The sequence below is a fragment of the Salmo salar genome, chromosome ssa14 (genome assembly GCF_905237065.1).
Source record: "Salmo salar chromosome ssa14, Ssal_v3.1, whole genome shotgun sequence".
Taxonomy (NCBI): domain Eukaryota; kingdom Metazoa; phylum Chordata; class Actinopteri; order Salmoniformes; family Salmonidae; genus Salmo; species Salmo salar.
Window position 1 is genome coordinate 26,382,742 of NC_059455.1, and position 23,152 is coordinate 26,405,893.

The 23,152-nt window shown below is 40.8% G+C and overlaps 1 protein-coding gene across 1 annotated transcript; it reads right to left on the reverse strand.

Annotated features, from left to right (window-relative positions):
- Positions 1-7,140: 7,140 nt before the first annotated feature.
- On the reverse strand, positions 7,141-17,069 carry LOC106569203 (tRNA selenocysteine 1-associated protein 1-like). The gene is made up of 9 exons (XM_014140321.2): positions 16,841-17,069; positions 15,366-15,463; positions 14,391-14,490; positions 13,878-13,930; positions 13,533-13,664; positions 12,944-13,063; positions 12,541-12,787; positions 12,350-12,395; positions 7,141-7,726 (listed from the first exon to the last, which is right to left on the reverse strand). The coding sequence occupies exons 1-9, from the start codon at positions 16,874-16,876 to the stop codon at positions 7,584-7,586; spliced, it is 975 nt and encodes a 324-aa protein (XP_013995796.1). The 5' UTR covers positions 16,877-17,069; the 3' UTR covers positions 7,141-7,583.
- Between the last annotated feature and the right edge of the window lie 6,083 nt (positions 17,070-23,152).

Sequence of the window (23,152 nt, forward strand, 5' to 3'; positions counted from 1 at the left end):
CCCTGGTGGCATGTCTGGTGGGGTAAGTGTGTGTGTCAGTGCTGTGTGTTAGTTGACTATGCAAACAATTTTGAATTTCCAACACATTAATATCTCTTATAAAAACAAGCAGTATTTCCTCAACTCTTAGCCAAGAGAGACTGGCATGCATAGTATTAATATTAGCCCTCTGATTACAGTGAAGAGCAAGAAGTGACACTCTGTTCTGGGCCAGCTGCAGCTTAACTAGGTCTTTCTTTGCAGCACATGACTGGACAACAATTAAGATAAGAATAAACTGGAGCCTGCAGGACTTGCTTTGTGGAGTGTGGTGTCAAAAAAGCAGAGGATCTCTTTATTAGGGACAGACCTTTCCCCATCTTTACAACCATTAAATCTACAGTACCAGTCAAAAGTTTGGACACACTTAGTCATTCAAGGGTTTTTCTTTATTTTGTAGTATTTTCTACATTGTAGAATAATAGTGAAGACATCAAAACTATGAAACAACACATATGGAATCATGTAGTACCAAAAAAGTGTTAATTCAAGGCACACTTAACCAGCATGGCTACCACAGCATTCTGCAGCGATACGCCATCCCATCTGGTTTGTGCATAGTAGAACTATCATTCATTTTTCAACAGGACAATGACCCAACACACCTCCAGGCTGTGTAAGGGCTATTTGACCAAGAAGGAGAGTGATGGTGCTGCATCAGATGAGCTAGCCACAATCACCCAATCTCAACCCGTTTGAGATGGTTTGGGATGAGTTGGACCACAGAGAGAAGGAAAAGCAGCCAACAAGTGCTCAGCATATGTGGGAACTCCTTCAAGACTGTTGGAAAAGCATTCCAGTTTAAGCTGGTTGAGAGAATGCCAAGAGTGTGCAAAGCTGTCATCAAGGCAAAGGGTGCCTACTTTGAAGAATCTCAAATATAAAATATATTTTGATTTGTTTAACACTTTTTTGGTTACTACATGATTCCATGTGTTATTTCATAGTTTTGATGTCTTCACTATTATTCTACAATGTAGAAAATAGTAAAAAATAAATATACCCTTGAATGAGTAGGTGTGTCCGAACTTTTGACTGGTACTGTATAAGTTTTGACCATGACAGTTTATAATCTAAGGTAACACACCAACTAATTTAGTCTCCTCAACTTGTTCAACAGCCACACCACTCATTACCACATTCAGCTGAGGTCTAGAATTTAGGGAATGATTTGTACCAAATACAATGCTCTTAGTTTTAGAGATGTTCAGGACCAGTTTATTACTGGCCACCCATTCCAAAATGGACTGCAATTCTTTGTTAAGTGTTTCAGTGACTTCATTAACTGTGGTTGCTGATACATATATGTTTGAATCATCAGCATACATGGACACACATGCTTTGTCTAATGCCAGTGGCAGGTCATTGGTAAAACTAGAAAAGAGTAGAGGGCCTAGAGATCTGCCCTGCGGTACACCACACTTTACTGGTTTGAGATTAGAGACGCTTCCATTAAAGAAAACCCTCTGAGTTGTATTAGATAGATAGCTCTGAATCCACGATATCTCAGAGGTTCAAAAGCCATAACACATATGTTTTCTCAACAACAGGTTATAGTCAATAATATCTAAGCTGCACTGAAATCTAACAGCACAGCTCCCACAATCGTAAATACTCTGCTTCTGGGTCTGTAGTATTGAGATTGGAATGTGTGATTGTGGGACACAGAGAGAGACTTGGCCAAACTCCTAATCCCCAAAATGGGAGAATTAAACAATATTTCTACTTTTGAGAATGTGGGAATGGTCAATGGACACTTAAGGGACAGTCATGACGAGTGTGTTTCATTTGGTGATCTCAGGAAGGACAGGAAACACACATAACTGTATCTCTTAAAGTGTATATTTCCCAGCTGTCAGGTTTACATCTAAATATTGTGAAACCTATGTGATTAAACATGAAACTATTTGTGAAAAGATGTAATGTGATATTAACCTTCTAAATGAGAGTATAGATTAGTCAGTGGCCACACCCCTGTGAGCCCAGACATCACATTGGGCGTCATAGAACCGCCCCCTTTTCCACAGAATATAAAACCCACTTCCTACAAAATATACATTAAGTCAGAGAATGCAGGGACAGAGTCCCCACGTTGGAATGGCTACAATTCATTAGAACATACAGCTGTAGTTTTGGCTACACTGCTGGAAATGGTTAAACTCTGAGACTATCGATCACTACAGAATAAGAGCAAATCTTAGACAAATAATTATTAGTCTGCAGCTAGAAATTACATAAATCTAGAACGAGAATACCAACAACCGCCGAATGGTACTCTGAAGTATCCATCCTAACCAACTACAACCACAAAAGACACTGTGACTTCTGGGAAAGTTAACCAGAGGCTCTGATGAACTCTACAGGATGATCAAGTGTTTTCAACGAAGAGACAACAACGACATACAAGCGTAAATATGTACATTGCAATTTCTTTCAGAATGAGCGGCTATTCATGTGCAAAGTATTAGCATGTCCATGAGTACAATTATCCACTGTGTGTAGTGATTCCATTTTGTCTTTCCCGCTCTTTCTCAGTCCCCACCCCTTTCCTTAGTCTACCAAGCCATCATATTGGCATCGTCCGCTAATGACTTTGTCTTTGTATTATGTAGTAACCCAAATATCTGTTATGTAATTCTGTGAGATTATTTAGTTAGTTAATAAATAAATAATTAAGCCAATTTGTATATCGCTGATTCATGATTTAAACTATGGTTTGTGCAGTTAACCAAACATTTTACAACGTTTGGAATGAGACAGGTAACAATTAATTATCGTTAATGGAAGACTAATTAATAAGGTATTAAAATATCTGAAGAGTTATATTCGAGAAATTCTTACTCTGTAACTCTAAACATTTTCCCGTGGTGCCCTGACTTCCTAGTTAATTCATGTTTACATGATCGGTTTAATCACGTAATAATTAAAACTAGAGAATTTATTTAATAATATACAGTCTTCACATCTAATGCTAGTCCAGACACGACACCTCTTATTGTCAATTTATTTAAACCAATCATCAGTAATTTGTGTCAGTGCAGTACATGTTTGTTTACAGATAAATAGCATTGTATTTGGTCAAACACAACTTTTTCCAACAGTTTGCTAAGAGCTGGCAGCAAGCTGATAGATCTGCTGTTAGAACCAGTAAAGGCAGCTTTATCAATCTTGGGTAGCAGAATAACTTTGGCTTCCCTCCAGGCCTGAGGACAAAGAGCTTCCTCTAGGCTCAGATTAAATATATGACAGATAGGAGTGGCTATAGAGTGAGCTACCATCCTCAGTAGCTTTCCATCTAAGTTGTCATTATTTATCAATAACAATAATTTTTCCACCTCTCCCACATTAACTTTACAAAATTCAAACTTGCAATGCTTATCTTTCATTATTTGTTGTTTTATGCATGAGTGAGATGGCTCACTATACTTTGTTGGAATTTCCTGCCTAAGTTTGCCTACTTTGCCAATGAAGTAATCATTAAAATAATTGCCAACATCAAATGGTTAAATGATCAATAAGCCATCTGATTCGATGAAAGATGGAGTTGAATTTGTCTTTCTGTCCATCATTTCATTTAATGTACTAAAGATTTTTTTCCATCCTTATTTATATCATTGATCTTGGCTTCAGTTTCTTCTTCTTTTTGTTGAGTTTAGTCACATAATTTCTCAATATGCAGTAAATCAGCCTGTCAGATTATTAGCCACTCCTTTTGCCCCATCTCTTTCAACCATACAGTTTTTCAATTCCTCATCAATTCATAGGACCTTAACAGTTATAACTACGTACCCATAGGCTTGGTTCTCTCAATGTCATGTCTATACTAAAAGACATATCATGAAAATACATCCTCTCATCACATATGCCTACACCTCTATATTTCAAAATGCAAAAACATGCAGAGAGATGAGTGTCTTGTTACCAATAGATCAGGTTATGTGCAAAATCATTGATGCTGAGAGAAGGATGTGCAATGATATAATGGGCAAGACAAGTCTACTACATTCATTCAATAAATCATGAGCCAGGGGGAATTTGCCCCCACAAGTTACATGTTAGATATAGACTCTCTCTGTACATAGGCATAAAGAGAAAATATACAGTGAGGGAAGTCAGTCAGGAATACTTGAGCTAGAAATTTCAGAGTTGGTGAGTGAATGATTGAGAGAGAGAGATCCAGCTCACTGATTGACAGAGACAGGCTTCTAGGCTTACACCAACAGCTGAGTCTAAGAATGGAGAGAACATCTGTGGATGGGATGGTGTGGATACATTACAGAGATTATATATATATAAATAGAAGACAAATGGTGGAGACCTAGTTATTTAGAATTCTACTGACGTTTACAGTAGAGCGTTAAAGAAAACAAAATGCACTGTCACAGAACTGTGGGCCAACCAATTCAACTAGGACAATCTTTGGCAGCTCTTGCGCTCACATGAATCAAATATTGTTGCACAACTTCACACTACTTGCTGATTCACTCAATGCATCCTGTAACCCCTGAACTTTGTAAAGGTAATGTGACACCTGCAACGGGGGGGACAGACCAAAGGTGTGAACATATGTCCCACTCTGTTGGTGTTGATGAAAGGGTGGTGAGATGGGAGCTGAGGGCGTGGGGGACAGGGGAACTATCTTCAGCTCTAACAGTTTCACTTCACTGTCTACTGTATTGTGGACGAGCAAGTGTTTTAATGCTGCATGAGTAAGAGGTGACCTCAACAATAACAGAACGAATCATGGCAAAATTAAGGAAGTAAATCCAGAGTGGTAACCTAGTCAAGGAAAGGATTAAAAGATTTTTAAACTGCAGAAAACAGCAATATTTGTGGATACTGCAACTGTGTTGGCTACAGGAGGTGAACAACTGGATTTTACAGTATACATTGAAATAAGTTAGTTTCTGAAACGTAGGACTCCTGCCACTATATTCAAGACATCTACACAAGAAGAGGTGAATGTCACAAACCTGCAGAGGATTGCATCTTGATTGAATTACCAAACCTTTGGACTGATTCTATGGAAATTGATTTAGATCAACTGCAGGTCTTGGTTTATAACATGCAGGAATGGTCACTCCCACTAGCATAGTAAACAATACCGAAACAATAACCTACAGGATCATTGGATACACAAAGAAACTATAGGGGGTTATTTTGTACCCAGTGGAAGAGATAGAGGCTTATTTCCTGTCTCAGTTGAGGCCAGATTGTAAGTTGAGATGTTTCTCAATAACTTCTGGTGGCCGTCGGTCTCATGGGAAGTTCCAATTTCCGTCTCCATTTTCACCTGTTGTTGTCATGTCTGATTGGACCCGCCCTGCGCATGTGGTTCTCCAAACACAGCATCTTCGCCAAAAGGACTAATTTTCTTCACAGGTGAGAATTAAGATGGGTTCAAACAATAATACATAATTGCCTTATTGATGGTTTCAAGGCCTTTTTCTCTGGTATGTCCAGTCTGTTTGCATCCACATATTCTACGCCAATCAGCAACTAGAACTGAATTAAAACCATGTTCTAATCATCTTGCCGTTTGTTCATAATTCAGAGCGTTCTTGCGCTCAGGCTGGGGATGGACCTGCATCTTTGTTGGCCTCCTTACCTTCTCAGCGCACAGATCCCTTTCTCTTGCTGCGACACCTCTCTCGGCTGATGGTGGAAGGTGAGCTGTGGGTGGGGTTCCGGAAGCTTCTTGATGTCCTTGAGAACTCTACAGGGAGCTGCTACGAGCCCTTCAGTGTTGTTGGTGTCCAGCCCTACTACTACGGGAAGGGGCGGGCAAGCAGTTGTGTGTGGGAAACGGCTAGGTCTCAGATGACATCTTCTTGCTGCGTCTCTGCTGCCTACTGTTGGCCAAGGAGGAGGCCATTTTCAGGCCCTACCTAACTCTGGGTGGGCCTTCAGGGACCCCGCTGCGGCTGCTCTTCTTGTTCTGTGTCATCCTGCTGGGCCTCTGGGTGTTCTTGCTTCTCTGCGTTCCACACACAGATCCTAGGAGGGTCCTATATCAGGACTGGTACCGCCTCAGACCCAGGTGGTACTGCCCTGGACTCTTAACCAAGAAAGAAGAGGGTTAAGCCTGAGTGAAAGAGGGGGAGAAATGGTTGGAGCCATACACATACCTCATAAAACATAAGTGTTGGCATAATGATTTTCCTTTGTCCTTTTCATGAAATAGTGAGGGGCTAATTAATCCATATTAACAGAATTAAGGCCTTTTTAAAACTGCTGTCAGTTATCCACTTATTGTACTTGAGAAGACATTTATGAACTTGTCTTCAAGCAGTTTTATGATAAAGGAAAGGCTTCATAAAATTGGTTGGCTGTCTTTCAGACCTGAACATAGAGCACTGATTACATAATGCTGTTTATTTTTTAACATATGCATCTGACAGTGCAAGCAAAGTAAGTAAGAAGTTAAATTGTGGTTCTGAAAACCAGACTAAATGAACTTGCGCTAAACTTTGCATAAGCACCAATGTTCGGTGTCACATAATTGGATAATACATACCAAACAACTTCAACGTCCCCCCCCAGCTTTAATAGAATTATTCCAAAAGCTCCAGGCACAAAAACCTAACATGAATTACAAGTCTAAGACCAAATGAATATCATGAGAATGAAAGGTATCTACTGGACTGTTGGAGCGAGGAACACAAGCATTTCGCTACACCCACAATAACATCTGCTAAATATTTACGTGACCAATAGCAATTGAATTAACTTTTTGGGTGTCCCGACCAAATTCACAGAAATGTGAGTTATAGAGCTGTCACTCATTTAAAGCAAGCCTAATGTGTACCTGCTTCACATTTAAGTTTAGTTTTTGCAACTTTTACTTTAATTTAGGTACATTAGATTCAAACAGCTGAAAATACAATATTTTTGGTTATTGAAAATATATTTCACAGCGGTTTAGAGGGTACAATGATTCTCTACACATTGCTTAATTTCAGTTTGACAAAACAAGCTAACTATTAGAATTTTAGCAACCAGGAAATAGCACACCAATTGCTGTATATTGCACCTTTAAAAAGAAACCCATAGATTTCAAGCACAAGTAAAAGGTGTGATACAAACTGTTGAAATACAAGCTTAAATTGAAGTTTTTAATCTGTGAAAAATAAAATGAGATACAACTAAAATGTTCTTTCTTCCTGAAGATAAGATGGTACTCAAAACAGTGTTAAATACAAACAAATCATGTCTGGGAGATGATGACCATTGATTACTTCATTTAATCAAATTAAAAATGCAGTTTCTGAATCAAACAAACCAAAAACAAATGCACTGCCAGAAAGACTTTGTTATAATTTAGAAAGAAAGTTTAGTGCACACCGAAAAATAACATTACTTCCATAAAATAAAATATACAAAATGGGAAGGATGTGGACAATATATACAAATGGCAAAGGCAGTAGCGAAGAAACATGCTGTGTGTCTAATGGTGATAAAAAAAACAAGACATTTTCTGTGCGACTTTGCCCTTTTATAGAATATTAATTTCATACTAAACTCAGAGGACAAGTTGAAACAGATCAGGAACTGGAAAAAGGCGGGATTTTTGACGTGATGGTATCCAGTGGCTGCCAGTGACAGTTCATGAGTGAATCGTAGAGCTCCTCACTCCTCTCCATGTATTCTGTGTTCAGTGCATCCACATCCAGCTGAGGGTTGGGGTCTGGCAGGGAAGAAAAAAAAAGAAAAAAAAAGTAAATAAGCCAACAAGCCATGGCATTGGTCATAGCAGTGATCTTCAAGGCATTCCTTGTCAATAACCAAACATTACTGTAAAAAAAATATCTATGCACTACCGTTCAAAAGTTTTGGGTCACTTAGAAATGTCCTTGTTTTGAAAGAAAAGCAAATTTGTCCATTTTTATGGAATATCTACATAGGCCCATTATCAGCAACCATCACTCCTGTGCCCATTGGCACGTTGTGTTAGCTAATCCAAGTTTATCATTTTATAAGGCTAATTGATCATTAGAAACCCCGTTTGCAATTATGTTAGCACTGCTGAAAACTGCTGTTCTGATTAAAGAAGCAATAAAACTGGCCTTCTTTAGACGAGTTGAGTATCTGGAGCATCAGCATTTGTGGGCTCGATTACAGGCTCAAAATGGGCAGAAACAAAGAACTTCCTTCTGAAACTCATCAGTTTATTCTTGTTCTGAGAAATGAAGGCTATTCCATGCGAAAAATTGCCAAGAAACTGAAGATCTCCATAATAATAATAAAAAGCCATTTCCAGGTACAATAGTCATTTACAACATTAACCTGTCAAGGTATAGGGGGCAGTATTTTCGATTTCGGATGAAAAGCGTGCCCAGAGTAAACTGCCTAATACTCGGGCCCAGAGTCAAATATTTGCATATTATTAGTAGATTTGGATAGAAAACACTGAAGTTTCTAAAAATGTTTGAATGATGTCTGAGTATAACAGAACTCATATGGCAGGCAAAAACCTGAGAAAAATCCAACCAGAAAGTGGGAAATCTGATGCTTGTAGTCTTTTCAAGTCATTGCCTATCTAACACAGTGACTTAGGGTTCATTTTGCACTTCCTAAGGCTTCCACTAGATGTCAACAGTCTTTAGAACCTCATTTCAGGCCGGGAAGTTGGTGACTCAGAAAATGACATGAGTTCATTGGCGCGCGTTCACGTGATGAGGTAGCCGTGTTCCATAACGTGTTTCAAGACATTGGAATCGTCCGGTTGGAATATTATTGAAGTTTTATGTTAAAAAGGCCCTAAAGATTGATGCTATACAACGTTTGGCATGTTTCAACGAACGTAAATATAACTTTTTTTGACTTTGTCGTAATATTTTCGACGCGCTTCCTACATTTGGAGTAGCTTACTGAACGCGCAAACAACAAGGAGGTATTTGGACATAAATTATGGACTTTATCGAACAAAACAACATTTATTGTGGACCTGGGATTCCTGGAAGTGCCTTCTGATGAAGATCAAAGGTAAGTGAATATTTATAATGCTATTTATGATTTTAGATGACTCCAAAATGGCAGGTATCTGTATTGTATGATGTATTTTTCTGAGCACAGTACTCAGATTATTGCAAAGTGTGCTTTCCCCATGAAGCTTTTTTTAAATCTGTCACAGCGGTTGCATTCAGGAGATGTTTATCTATAATTCTTTGAATAACAGTTTAATATTTTATCAACGTTTATGATGAGTATTTTTGTAAATTGTTGTGCTGATTCACCGGCAGTTTGAGGAAAAATATTTTCTGAACATCACACGCCAATGTAAAAATTGGGTTTTTGGATATAAATATGAACTTTATCGAACAAAACATACATGTATTGTGTAACATTGAATCCTAGGAGTGTCATCTGATGAAGATCGTCAAAGGTTAGTGCTTAATTTTAGTTGTATTTATGGTTTTTGTGACCCCTCTCCTGCTTGGAAAATGGCTGTGTGGTTTTTCTTGTGTTGGCACTGTCCTAACATAATCTAACTTTATGCTTTCGCCGTAAAGCCTTTTTGAAATCGGACAATGTGGTTGGATTAAGGAGCGGTTCATCTTTAAAATGGTGTAAAATAGTTGTATGTTTGAGAACTTTGAATTATGACATTTTGAATTTGGTGCTCTGATTTTTCACTGGCTGTTGAATAGTGTGAACCGTGGGTGGGACGGTAGCGTCCCACGTAGCCCTGATTAACAATGTCTACTGTATTTCTGATCAATTTGATGTTATTGTAATGGACTTTTTTTTTTTTTAAGAAAAGTGCTTTTCTTTCAAAAACAAGGACATTTCTTAGTGACCCCAAACTTCCAAACGGTAGTGTGTGATATATAGATCTATCTATCTATCTATATATAGATGTATATATATAAACCGAGTTTTTAAAATGTATGTGTGTTGCATTGTTGGCGGTAAGTGCACTTGATTCAGCAGCCCTAGCGCCAGGAAGGCAAAATGTTCCCATTTTTAACCATATCATGTGTCTGAAAGTAGAACACCGCCTACCCGGCAGGCCCGGAGATCAAATCAAGTACACCTATTGGCCTACCGCAGGCCAATCAGATCACCGTGTCTGCAGTTTCCTCGAGCCATAGACTAAAAAGAAACCCCGAACGCACAGCAAAGTTGATACCGTGAGATAAAACTTAAAACCATGACTAGCGAGAGACTCAATGAATTTAGCGAAGAGCTGCTGTTTTTATGGATGTTTATGATTAAGTTATTCAGCACAGTCAAGACTTATAAGCCATAAAATGCACGTTCTCCCAACTTCCACTCGCGCTACAACCAGCACTGCAGCCACAACGAATAAGTATAGCAAAGTGTTTCAATAAGCTTGGGTTATTATTAGCGCCTTGTATTTTTTTAATGTCGAGGAATATTTCACTTCCTCCGGTCATAGGACTAACAACATGAATTGGTGCAAAAGGCAGAAATAATGCAGTGTGACTTGAGTGTCGCATTCAGCTGGAAGACTGTGCCCCCTTTTCTCAGCGGAGGGAGAGCCAGTGAGTCGGGTGAGAGGCAGCCTCACCGCTGCTCTGTCCCTCCCCTCGCTGACCAATTACTATTACCAGTGTGTTGATATACCTAACATTTGTTTTATATAATTTCAAAATGGTCTGAGAAGAACATTGGCAGGGCAATTCAAGCATAGCCAATATGGAGTGATAATGCATTGCGCCTACTGCACAAACCTCATGGCTACATAACTGTTTTTAAATTGGTTAATGTTGCATAGTATTTTTTTTAAATATTTTTAAAAATCTGAGCGGTAGATCTCGGCTAGCATTTTGACTCAGAAAAGGTTGGTGACCAATGTTTTACAGGGTCAATGTAACAGAGTCAGGCAATGGTAACAGTACATTTAACCTTTTCAACCCTGGAGTTCCAAATATCCAACGGTCACCCCCGCGTGAGTTGTTTTATGCACGTAATGTCAGAATGCACTCACTGTTCCAAAATGTGATTATTACGCAACAGGACAGTTAAAACGCGTTGCCTGCTAATTAGTTTCAACTTGTCAATTTCTAATTATTTTCTGACAGTTTGAATTGGTTTGTTCTGCCTCATTAATTCACAGAAGTAGTCCATTTTAGCGATGCGGACAATTTATGTTTGAGGCTTTACTGAGCCAGATAAACTTCTCTCTTCGAGGAGAGCCCACCGCACTTCACTCATGTTAGCGCAGATCGAGTATGCATATATTTGTCTTACAAGAATTGGAACACTTTCTTGCTGGTTGCTCGCTTTGCCTTCCTTGTTTTCCTTATACATAATAACCTTGGACATGTGTGCATTCCTTTCAAAGTTCCTTATTTTCTGTATATCATGTTGTCGTTTCTACTGTAGGCGCATACAGTATGTATGGAGCATAATGTATTTACAGTTATATTCACGTTTTCAATTACTGGTGACAAATAATGTATTCCGATTGCATATATTGTAATGGACACCTATGATGCGTGTAAAATACTTTTTGAAGGTTGTACTGATTATGAGCTAAGCTATTTGCCAGGTATGTGTTGCACCATGTTTGTAGACATTATATAATGCATTCTGTCAGACCAAAGATGTTATAATGACTTGAAGGAATGGTTCACTCATCTTTCAGGTAAACTTCCGTTAGTGAATGAAGGGAAGTGGATGATCGTAGATGACACACCCCCTTCAACATGCATACTATAAATATACCAAACTCATCTTGTCTCCTCTTATCTTTGGTTGATGCGGGGGAAAAAACAAGCATGGCGGCGCGCACAAACTACCCATTGTCCGATTACTTTCGATTTCTAGAAAGTGTTTTACTCAATTATTTTGATCAATGGTGAGCTCACCTGTGATGTAATTAATTATAAATAGTAATTGCTATTAGCTAATTCATTTTGTAGTTTGTCAGCCGAGAGTTATAAAAATATGACCGCTTGTGTTATTTCAATCTTTCCTCAGAAAGCGCTAGGACAAATGTAGCCCACATTTTTCCGGTTTGGATGATTGTGTTATGCTGTAGCTACTTCTGTGAATGTCTGAACATTGTATCCAAAAATAAACTGCTCACATTCTGAACATAACTTTGTAAGGACTGTGTTTGTGCAAAATGTTTCTGAAAAAACAGCGGCCAGCTCAAATGCTGATTGTTGCATCATTCAAAACTGGACGTTCTAAATAAGCGTTCTCATCACACCAGTCTGATCGTACGCTACAGGGACCACTGTAGAACGTGTGAAAAGGTTAAAAGAAACAACAAATAACTTATCTGCAGCACATTGCATTTTCCTTTAGTACATATAATAGGATAGTGATGACTTACCTTCTGCTGCCTCTTCTTCAGGCTGATCTGTGGACTCCTGTGTTTGCTAATGGGAAAAACAAGACAACTGAAATGAATCATTGTGAACCCTTGAGGATGACTGTTGGCAACCCTTTTTAGACATTATATTAAGGGATAAGGTACGGGGAATTATGAGGGGAAGATCCCAGGAGCTTGTCAGGAAGCCTTACCTCGGAGGAAGTCTGCATGTCTGTGGGCATGGGGGGCATGCCAATGGGAGGTGGGGGTCCCATCATCCCATGGGGGCCTGGAGCAGGGTACCCTCCATAGGGACCATAGCCACCGTAGTTATAGCTGTTGTACTGGTCATAGCCCCAATGAGGGTAGTAGTTCTGGTTGGGTTGTTGATAGTACGGCTGTTGGTAATTGTTGTGGTAGGATTTGTGGTTCTGGTTGTTATAGCTGTTCATTTTATGGCTAAAAAGGGGGGGAGGGGAGAGAATTATGTTAGGTTCAGTGGATGTTAAGTTAGGAGGACAATCACGCACATGAGATCAACTTTCAACTAAGAGTGACCGGCATGACACTAATCAAACCTAATACTGTATAATTTCCACAGTAATAGAACCATACCTCTTGTTCACAGCTATGCTGATCCTAATTGGTTTCGTCCCCAGGCCTGAGGCGTTCTGACACTCATCGATGGCTTTCTTCTGTTCGTTCTCGTCCCCAAACTTGATGAAGCCATAACCTCTGCGAGACCAAGCACAACACTAAAACCCTGAGCACACATTCTCTCCAGGCTCACCGTAGCATGCTTATCAAACACGTAATTAATTAGAAAACAAAAATGGTATGGTAGAACTGAAACTTGTTGTTTTACTTTTAATATGAAGTAGCATCACTTCAATTGTGAGTTGCTCTTGCTTACCCTATATGGGGAAAACAATAGTTTTAGCATAAATGTCAGAAACAAACCTTTTCCAGTATTTTGGGGAAAATATACCAGCGGTGAAGATACGCAAGACAAATATATGTCTACACACAATCCAATTAAACAAATATATTGTTAAATGTCATGCGATTTTACAAGGAATTCAAATGTAATGAAATGTCAGATTAATCCATCTGAAGCAAAAATTGCATTCAAATTGTGTTCAAATCAGGTGGTGCATTACCAGCATCACCAAATAACATGACTATGTCTGTTCAGCGCTCATACCTGGAGTTACCATACTGATCAGAGACCACTTTCCCTCCTTTGCAGGAAGGGTATTTCTTCAGGAAGAATTGATGGAGTTGGTAGTCGTCCACCTCTGAAGACAGATCTCCGACAAAGACTGAAAATTCCAGGCTGAGCAGAGCCATGAGGGACAGAGAGCAAGAGAGATAACCAAGGTGTACTAAGTTACCAACATCATCGCGTCTAGCGTTTTTTTTTTTTTTTTTAACAATCTCTTTCTGTAGGTGGACAATATCACAGAGCAGTGTACATAATAAACACGCTACTGCAGGTTCCAACAACAGAAGAATGCCTCAAAACGAGGAAGAAAGTTAAACAGCTTACCCAGCTTCTGGCCGTTTCCCGTAAGTTGCATAGTTTAACTTAAACTTTCTGGGCTATACAGGAAGAAAGAACAAGCAATCAAGCACCTTCAAAGACAAATGCGTGTAGTAAGGACATATTGCTAGAAAATAAAGAGTATATTAGAAAAGGACATTTTATTTGGTTTACATACCTCCACCACCCAGTACAGGCTTTATCCCATTCGTCAGTTAGTTCCTAACAGAGTTTATTCACCAGCTTCAAACAAAGTAAATTTACAAACAGCCTCAACCACCACCATCAGGAAGAAAACGGAGCTCAGTAACTTGGCGGTCATGTAAATTTGAGATATTCTGTTCCATCAACCTCAAATTAAGGTGGGGGCCAATGATAGTGAAGCTCCGCTATCCACAACACATTTTGAAAAAAGTATCAAACTAAAACGAGAGGGTGGTTGTCCACTAATACATAATCAGTAAGTTGTTTAAATGAACTATGAATATTAGAAATGTCAAGCGTATAATGAGTGCTCACCGGATTTGATCCAGGAACAAGCTTCCCATTCAGTCTGTGAACGCATCGGTCAACGCTGGCTTCGTCTGCCATTTCCACAAAGCAATAGCCCGCCGATCCTCTGTAGCACAAGAGATTGTATTAGTGACAATATGATACACCCACATTTTAGAAACAGGACAGAAAAAACCCAATGTAGGGTAATAATATCCCACAAACACTGTATTTAGGAATTTCAATATCAATTCACAGCGCTGTGGTAAGTAAACTACTTCACAGGAATTACACCAGGTGGTTCTAGAACAAGTGATGTTTCAGGTTTGATATTGTAGCTGATGGGGTCCAATTAGATTGTATTTTGATCAGTGACAGATGCACATTTGGGCATGTATTGGCTTGATCTATATACAATGCCACAGTGTGTATTACAAACTGGTCAGTGGCCTACTTTCAAAGAAGGAAACAAATGGTAAACACTAGCCCATTCATATATGCTAACTGCCATTAGCGCCTATTGATGAAGGCATCTTCCCAGGGGACTTTCATTACACTTGCTTTAAATGTTAAAGAGTAGGAAGCATGAGTTTTTAATCACCAAAGTAACAGTGTGATCAAAGACTTAGTTGCAGTCACAATCTGGTTATATTCATGAACTTATTTGAGGATATCTTCAGAACTACCCACAACATCGAAAAATCTCGACGTCATATGGAGGATCTACTCTGTGCTACCGAGTTCGTATGCTAGTTAGCTCAAGCTGGCAAATGTTACCCACAACTCATGCTCTTCACAGGCTTGTTGTCTAGTGGGAACCTGATAGCATTGCAGGCTCTGGTGCCTTCTCGTTGTGAAAATTGCGTAACAGTGGTACCTCGTCTACGCTCCTTTTTGTTTTGTCAACTTTTAGGCTGAAAACCACATGGAGGGAAGGGTTTGAGAGCTAGCTAAACACATGATATCACTTACGACATTAAACACGTCAAGTGATTAACATACCCCGTTACTCTGTGGGTAATGATCTTAACACCATACGCAGTCTCGCCCATAGTACTGAAGGCCTGTTTGATGAAATTCTCATCCATGTATGGGTCCAGCTATAAAGAAGATAAAAAAAGATTGAGTAGTTGTCTAAGATATACACTTAAGCAATAAGGCCAGAGGGGGGTGTAGCATTTGGCCAATATACCACGGCTAAGGGCTGTTCTCATGCGCAACGCAGACTGCATGGACACAGCGCTTAGCAGTGGTATATTGGCTATATATCACAAACCTCTGAGGTGCCTTATTGCTATTATCAACTGGTTACCAACATAATTAGAGCAGTAAAATGTCATGTTTTGTCATACCCATTGCAATTATAAATCGGGTGGTTCAAGCCCTGAATGCTGATTGGCTGTAAGCCATGGTATATTTAAGCAATAAGGCCTGAGGAGGTGTTGTATATGGCCAATATGCCACAGCTAAGGACTATTCTTAGTCACAATGCAACTCTGGAGTGCCTGGACAAAGCCCTTAGCCATGGTATATTGGACATATATCACAAACCCCTGAGGTGCCTTATTGCTATTATAAACTGGTTGCCAATGTAATTAGGGCAGTAAAAATAAATGTCTTGTCATACTCGTGGCATAAAGGCTGTTATAAACTGGGTGGTTCGAGCCATGAATGCTGATGGGTATATTAGGCCGTATACCACGGGTATGACAAAACAATGCAATTAGTAAAAAATAAACGTTAACTAGTTTATAATAGCAATAAGGCACCTCATGGGTTTGTGATATATGGCCAACATACCACGGCTAAGGGCTTTGCCCAGGCACTCCAGAGCTGCGTTGTGACCAAGAACAGCCCTTAGCCGTGGTAACGTTATATTGGCAAAATACCACACCACCTCAGGTCTAATTGCTTAAAATATCCCATTCATATCCATGAAATGTACAAACTCAAGCCTGGAAATTGAGATCAATAGAGAGAATACTGATAGGTAGGTCTATTACCTATAATCTAGCTAGCCAAATAGTGCTAATGTGGCCAAAGAATTACATACAACAAATGTTAACCCACATTTCTACCGCCCAGAAGTAGCAGTTATTAAGTGCTAGTAGTAACTTACTAACTACTAATAGAATATTACAAGGCGCTGCCATAGCTAGTAACGTCAGGCCCTGCCAGGGCAGCATCACCATAACGTTAGCAAGCAAACGTTAACCAAACTGTCGGGAACGTTAACGTTACTTTAGAGAAGTAAAACACTGCGAATACATCATTGACTGTATTTCTTAACCTGTTTTTAAAATAACACCAAACACATTAACGTTACGTCTCTCAAAAAGTTGTTGTGATGTATCTAACGTCAGCTAACTAGTAAATTACGTTGCTAAAATAGCTAAGTTAGCTAAAACAATTGTCTGTGCTAAAACGTTTGTTACCAGTAACGTTACTACAAAATGATTAAAACAGAGAGAACATACATCACCCATCCAAAGGCTTGTCATTCTGTTGAACATCTTGGAGGTTTATTGTCGGAGGGTCTCCAATAAATGCGAATTTGTAAGTTAGGTAGCTATGTTTACGAATGGCTGGCTAATGACTAACGTTAGCTAGCTCCTCCTCCCGAAACTGGCGTTGTTACAAAGGGCTGCGAAGTGAAATTATGTGAGGTTTTCTTCTTACTCGTCTTCTTCTACTTCTATCATATATCATGATATATGGCAGTCCGCAAACTAACTTTAAAAGTGCATGCCGCCACCTACTGTACTGGAGTGTGTGGTCAATCACGGTTTACAACATTTCTCAATCCTCCTACCTAACTCAATACTTCTGAGAAAATAAAAAAGAGCCCTTCTAACTTCTAATAGACCCTCTCCCATCCCCACCGGCTCTGAAACTCATCGGATGTGGCAGGGCTTGCAAACCATTACAGACTACAAAGGGAAGCACAGCCGAGAGCTGACCAGTGACACGAGCCTACCAGACGAGCTAAATAACGTCTATGCTTGCTTCGAAGCAAGTAACACTTAAACATGCATGAGAGTATCAGCTGTTCCAGATGACTGTGTGATCACGCAGAGCAAAACGGATTACCAGGACGTGAACTCCGAGCATGCGCTGACCAACTGGCAAGTGTCTTCACTGACATTTTCAACCTCTCCCTGTATGAATCTGTAATACCAACATGTTTCAAGCAGACCACCATAGTCCATGTGCCCAAGAGCACTAAGGTAGCCTGCCTAAATGACTACCGACCCATAGCACTCACGTCTGTAGCCATGAAATGCTGGTCATGGCTCACATCAACACCATTATCCTAGAAACCCGAGACCCATACCAATTCGCATACCGCACCAGCAGATCCACAGATAATTCAATCTTTATTCCACTCCACACTGCCCTTTCACACCTGGACAAAAGGAGAATGCTATTAATTGACTACAGCTCAGCGTTCAACACCATAGTGCCTTCAAAGCTCAAATCAAATTGTATTGGTCACATACATAAGGTTAGCAGATGTTAATGCGAGTGTAGCAAAATGCTTGTGCTTCTAGTTCCGACAGTGCAGTAATATCTAACAAGTAATCTAACAAATCCCCAACAACTACCTAATACACACAAATCTAAAGGGGTGAATGAGAATATCTACATATAAATATATGGATGAGCGATGGCCGAGCGGCATAGGCAAGATGCAATAGATGGTGTAACATAGAGTATATACACTTCAAGTCGGAAGTTTACATACACCTTAACCAAATACATTTAAACTCAGTTTTTCACAATTCCTGACACTTAATCCTAGTAAAAATTCCCTGTCTTAGGTCAATTAGGATCACCACTTTATTTTAAGAATGTGAAATGTCAGAATAATAGTAAAGATAATGATTATTTCAGCTTTTATTTCTTTCATCACATTCCCAGTGGGTCAGAAGTTTACATACACTCAATTAGTATTTGGTAGCATTGCCTTTAAATTGTTTAACTTGGGTCAAATGTTTCAGGTAGCCTTCCACAAGCTTCCCACAATAAGTTAGGTAATTTTTGGCCCATTCCTCCTGACAGAGCTGGTGTAACTGAGTCAGGTTTGTAGGCCTCCTTACTCGCGCATGCTTTTTCATTTCTGCCACCAAATTTTCTATAGGATGGAGGTCAGTGCTTTGTGATGGCCACTCCAATACCTTGACTATGTTGTCCTTAGGCCATTTTGCCACAACTTTGGAAGTATGCTTGAGGTCATTGTCCATTTGGAAGACCCATTTGCATCTGCCTCCTGCAGCAAAGCACCCCCACAACATGATGCTGCCACCCCCGTGCTTCACGGTTGGGATGGTGTTCTTCGGCTTGCAAGCCTCCCCCTTTTTCCTCCAAACATAACGATGGTCATTATGGCCAAACAGTTCTATTTTTCTTTCATCAGACCAGAGGACATTTCTCCAAAAAAGTATGATCTTTGTCCCCATGTGCAGTTGCAAACCGTAGTCTGGCTTATTTATGGCGGTTTTGGAACAGTGGCTTCTTCCTTGCTGAGCGGCCTGTCAGGTTATGTCGATATAGGACTCGTTTGACTGTGGATATAGATACTTTTGTACCTGTTTCCTCCAGCATCTTCACAAGGTCCTATGCGGTTGTTCTGGGATTCATTTGCACTTTTCACACCAAAGTACGTTCATCTCTAGGAGACAGAACTTGTCTCCTTCCTGAGCGGTATGACAGCTACGTGGTCCCATGGTGTTTATACTTGCGTACTATTGTTTGTACAGATGAACGTGGTACCTACAGGTGTTTGGAAATTGCTCCCAAGGATGAACCAGACTTGTGGAGGTCTACAATGTTTTTTCTGAGGTCTTGGCTGATTTCTTTTGATTTTCCCATGATGTAAAGCAAAGAGGCACTGAGCTTGAAGCTAGGCCTTGAAATACATCCACAGGTACACCTCCAATTCACTCAAATGATGTCAATTAGCCTATCAGAAGCTTATAAAGCCATGACATCATTTCCAAGCTGTTTAAAGGCATAGTCAATTTAGTATATGTAAACTTCTGACCCACTGGAATTGTGATACAGTGAATTATGAGTGAAATAATCTGTCTGTGAACAATTGTTGGGAAAATTACTTGTGTCATACACAAAGTAGATGTGCTATCCGACTTTTCAAAACTATAGTTTGTTAACAAGAAATTTGTGGAGTGGTTGAAAAACGAGTTTTAATGACTCCAACCTAAGTGTATGTAAACTTCCGACTTCAACTGTACATATGATATGAGTCATGTAAGATATGTAAACATTATTAAAGTGGCATTATTTAAAGTGGCATTGTTTAAAGTGACTAGTGATCAATTTATTAAAGTGGCCAGTGGGTCTCAATGTAGGCAGCAGCCTCTCTGAGTTGTTTGTCAGGGTTTTGGGTGACAAGCCAAATTTCTTCAGCCTCCTGAGGTTGAAGAGGCACTGTTGCGCCTTCTGCACCATAAAGTCTGTGTGGGTGGACCTTTTCAGTTTGTCTGTGATGTGTACGCCAAGGAACTTAAAACTTTCCACCTTCTCCACTACTGTCCCTTCGATGTGGATAGGGGGGTGCTCCCTCTGCTGTTTCCTGAAGTCCACGATCATCTCCTTTATTTTGTTGACGTTGAGTGAGAGGTTATTTTCCTGGCACCACACTACGAGTGCCCTCACCGCCTCCCTGTAGGCCGTCTCGTCGTTGTTGGTAATCAAGCCCAATATTGTTGTGTTGTCTGCAAACTTGATGATTGAGTTTGAGGCGTGCATGGCTACGCAGTCATGGGTAAACAGGGAGTACAGGAGAGAGCTGAGCACGCACCCTTGTGGGGCCCCAGTGTTGAGGGTCAGCGAAGTGGAGATGTTGTTTCCTACCTTCACCACCTGGGGGCAGCCCGTCAGAAAGTCCAGTACCCAATTGCACAGGGCAGGGTTGAGACCCAGGGCCTCCAGCTTGATGATGAGCTTGGAGGGTACTATGATGTTTAATGCTGAGCTGTAGTCAATGAACAGCATTCTTACATAGGTATTCCTCTTGTCCAGATGGAATAGGGCAGTGTGCAGTGTGATGGCGATTGCATCGCCTGTGGACCTGTTGGGGCAGCATGCAAACTGAAGTATGTCTAGGGTGGCCGGTATGGTGGAGGTGATATGATCCTTGACTAGTCTCTCAAAGCACTTCATGATGACAGAAGTGAGTGCTACAGGGCGGTAGTCATTTAGTTCAGTTATCTTTGCCTTCTTGGGTACAGCAACAATGGTGGCCATCTTAAAGCAAGTGGGGACAACAGACTGGGATAGGGAGCGATTGAATGCTCTGAGGACGTGGCTAAGGATGCCGTCTGGGCATCTCACGTCGGCCTCAAAGATGGCAAAGAAGCTAAGGACCCTGGGACTAAACACCTCCCTCTGCAACTGGATCCTGGCCACCCCCAGGTTTAAGGGTAGGTAACAACACATCCGCCACGCTGATCCTCAACACGGGGGCCCCTCAGGAGTGCGTGCTCAGCTCCCTCCTGTACTCCCTGTTCACTCATGACTGCACGGCCAGGCCCGACTACCAACACCATCATTAAGTTTGCTGATGACACAATATTGGTAGGCCTGATCACCGACAACGATGTGACAGCCTATAGGGAGGAGGTCAGAGACCTGACCGTGTGGTGCAAGGACAACAACCTCTCCCTCAATGTGATCAAGACAAAGGAGATGATTGTGGACTACAGGAAAATGAGGACCAATCACGCTCCCATTCTCATCGACGGGGCTGCAGAGGAGCAGGTTGAGAGCTTCAAGTTCCTTGGCGTCCACATCACCAACAAACTAACATGGTCCAAGCACACCAAGACAGTCGTAAAGAGGGTACGACAAAACCTATTCCCCCTCAGGAGACTGAAAAGATTTGGCATGGGTCCTCAGATCCTCAAAACGTTTTACAGCTGCACCATCGAGAGCATCCTGATGGATTGCATCACTGCCTGGTATGGCAACTGCTCGGCCTCTGACCGTAAGGCACTATAGAGAGTAGTATGCACGTCCCAGTACATCACCGGGGCCAAGCTTCCTGCCATCCAGGACCACTATACCCGGCAGTGTCAGAGGAAGGCCCTAAAAATGGTCAAAAACTCCAGCCACCCTAGTCATAGACTGTTCTCTCTACTACCGCATGACAAGCGGTACCGGAGTGCCAAGTCTAGGTCCAAGCTTCAAGCTCCAAGCTCCAAGCTTCCCCAAGCCATAAGACTCCTGAACAGCTAATCAAATGGCTACCCAGACTATTCACATTGCCCCCCCTGGAACGCTGATGCTACTCTCTGTTATTATCTATGCATAGTCACTTTAATAACTCTACCTACTTGTACATATTACCTCAATTACCTCAACACCGGTGCCCCCGCACATTGACATTGACTCTGTACCGGTATCCACTGTATATAGCCCTGCTATTGTTATTTACTGCTGCTCTTTAATTATTTGTTATTCCTATCTCTTACTTTTTTTTGGGGGGGGGGGGGTATCTTCTTAAAACTGCATTGTTGGTTAAGGGCTTGTAAGTAAGCATTTCACTGTAAGGTCTAAACCTGTTGTATTCGGCGCATGTGACAAATAAAATTTGATTTGAAAATCCCTTCCAAACCCCCCCAACGACCCTACAATTCAATTTTTCCCTCTCTTCAACAATGTTTTAACTAGGCAAGTCAGTTAATAACAAATTCTTATTTACAATGACGTCCTACTCCGGCCAAACCCTAACCCAGACGACACTGTGCCAATTGTGCATCGCCCTATGCTACTCCCTGTCACGGCTGTTTGTGATACAGCCTGGAATCAAACCAGGGTCTGTAGTGGCACCTCTAGCACTGGTATGCAGTGCCTTATATCGCTGCGCCACTCAGAAGCCCCAATATAACAACACCCGCTCCACAGTTTCATCGACCATACACTCCAGACATAAACCATTCACATTCTTGCCAACCAAATGTAATGATGAGTTCAATGTACAATGTCCTAAGTGCAATCGAGCAAACACCACCTCTTTGTTCCTAATCTGACCTTTGAATCTTGGTCCACGACCTTTCTTTGGAGGGCCTATAAATGCCAGCCTTGTGCTCAGAGTCCCATCTCTTCTGTCACACATCTATCAAAATGGCTCTGATCTTACATTTGGCCTTATCTCTACACAGTGGAACATTCATATCAATTATATCTCATTTCAAAGCTCTTTCAGCTAACTGGTTTACAATTGAATTCCCTTCCACACCCATTCTCTCAGGGTGTGGTAGTAACAGGATATGGTAGTAACCATGGAGGATCATCCCCTATTACCAAAGAAGGGCCAACCTCCAACTCCCTCAAACCACTCTCATCGGCAAGCTTTCCAACTGTCCAACCAAAACCACTGCCTTGTCTACTTGTATATTCCCAAAAGTAATCTAGAACAGTAGCAGTGGGATGCTCAACCTCACAGCCTTTCAACCTAACCCAATAAGCAAATGACATTTTTTTACGCCATATATCCATGGGCATCTCATCTGACTCCACAGACACATACATATGTTGATTTAAAGGCACCAATACATATCCTTAAAGCTATATACTGGATTCTGTCCAGCTTCTGAAGCCGTCTTTGTCGCTGTTCCATAAACTATACACCCATAATCAATTGTAGTTCTGATAAGAGCGCTATAAATATCCATCAACGATTGTCTGTCAGCACCCAATTCATAACCAGAGACTGAGCGCATAAGATTCACCACCATCATAGATTCTGTTTCAACATTTATGATATG

Excerpts from the sequence above, each read along its gene's own strand:
- LOC106569203 (XM_014140321.2), bottom strand. The coding sequence starts at position 16,876 with ATGTTCAACAGAATGACAAGCCTTTGGATGGGTGAT. Across the intron at positions 15,464-16,840 it reads CAAGCCTTTGGATGGGTGAT|CTGGACCCATACATGGATGA; the intron begins GTATGTTCTCTC and ends TCTTCTTTATAG. Across the intron at positions 14,491-15,365 it reads ATTACCCACAGAGTAACGGG|AGGATCGGCGGGCTATTGCT; the intron begins GTATGTTAATCA and ends CTTGTGCTACAG.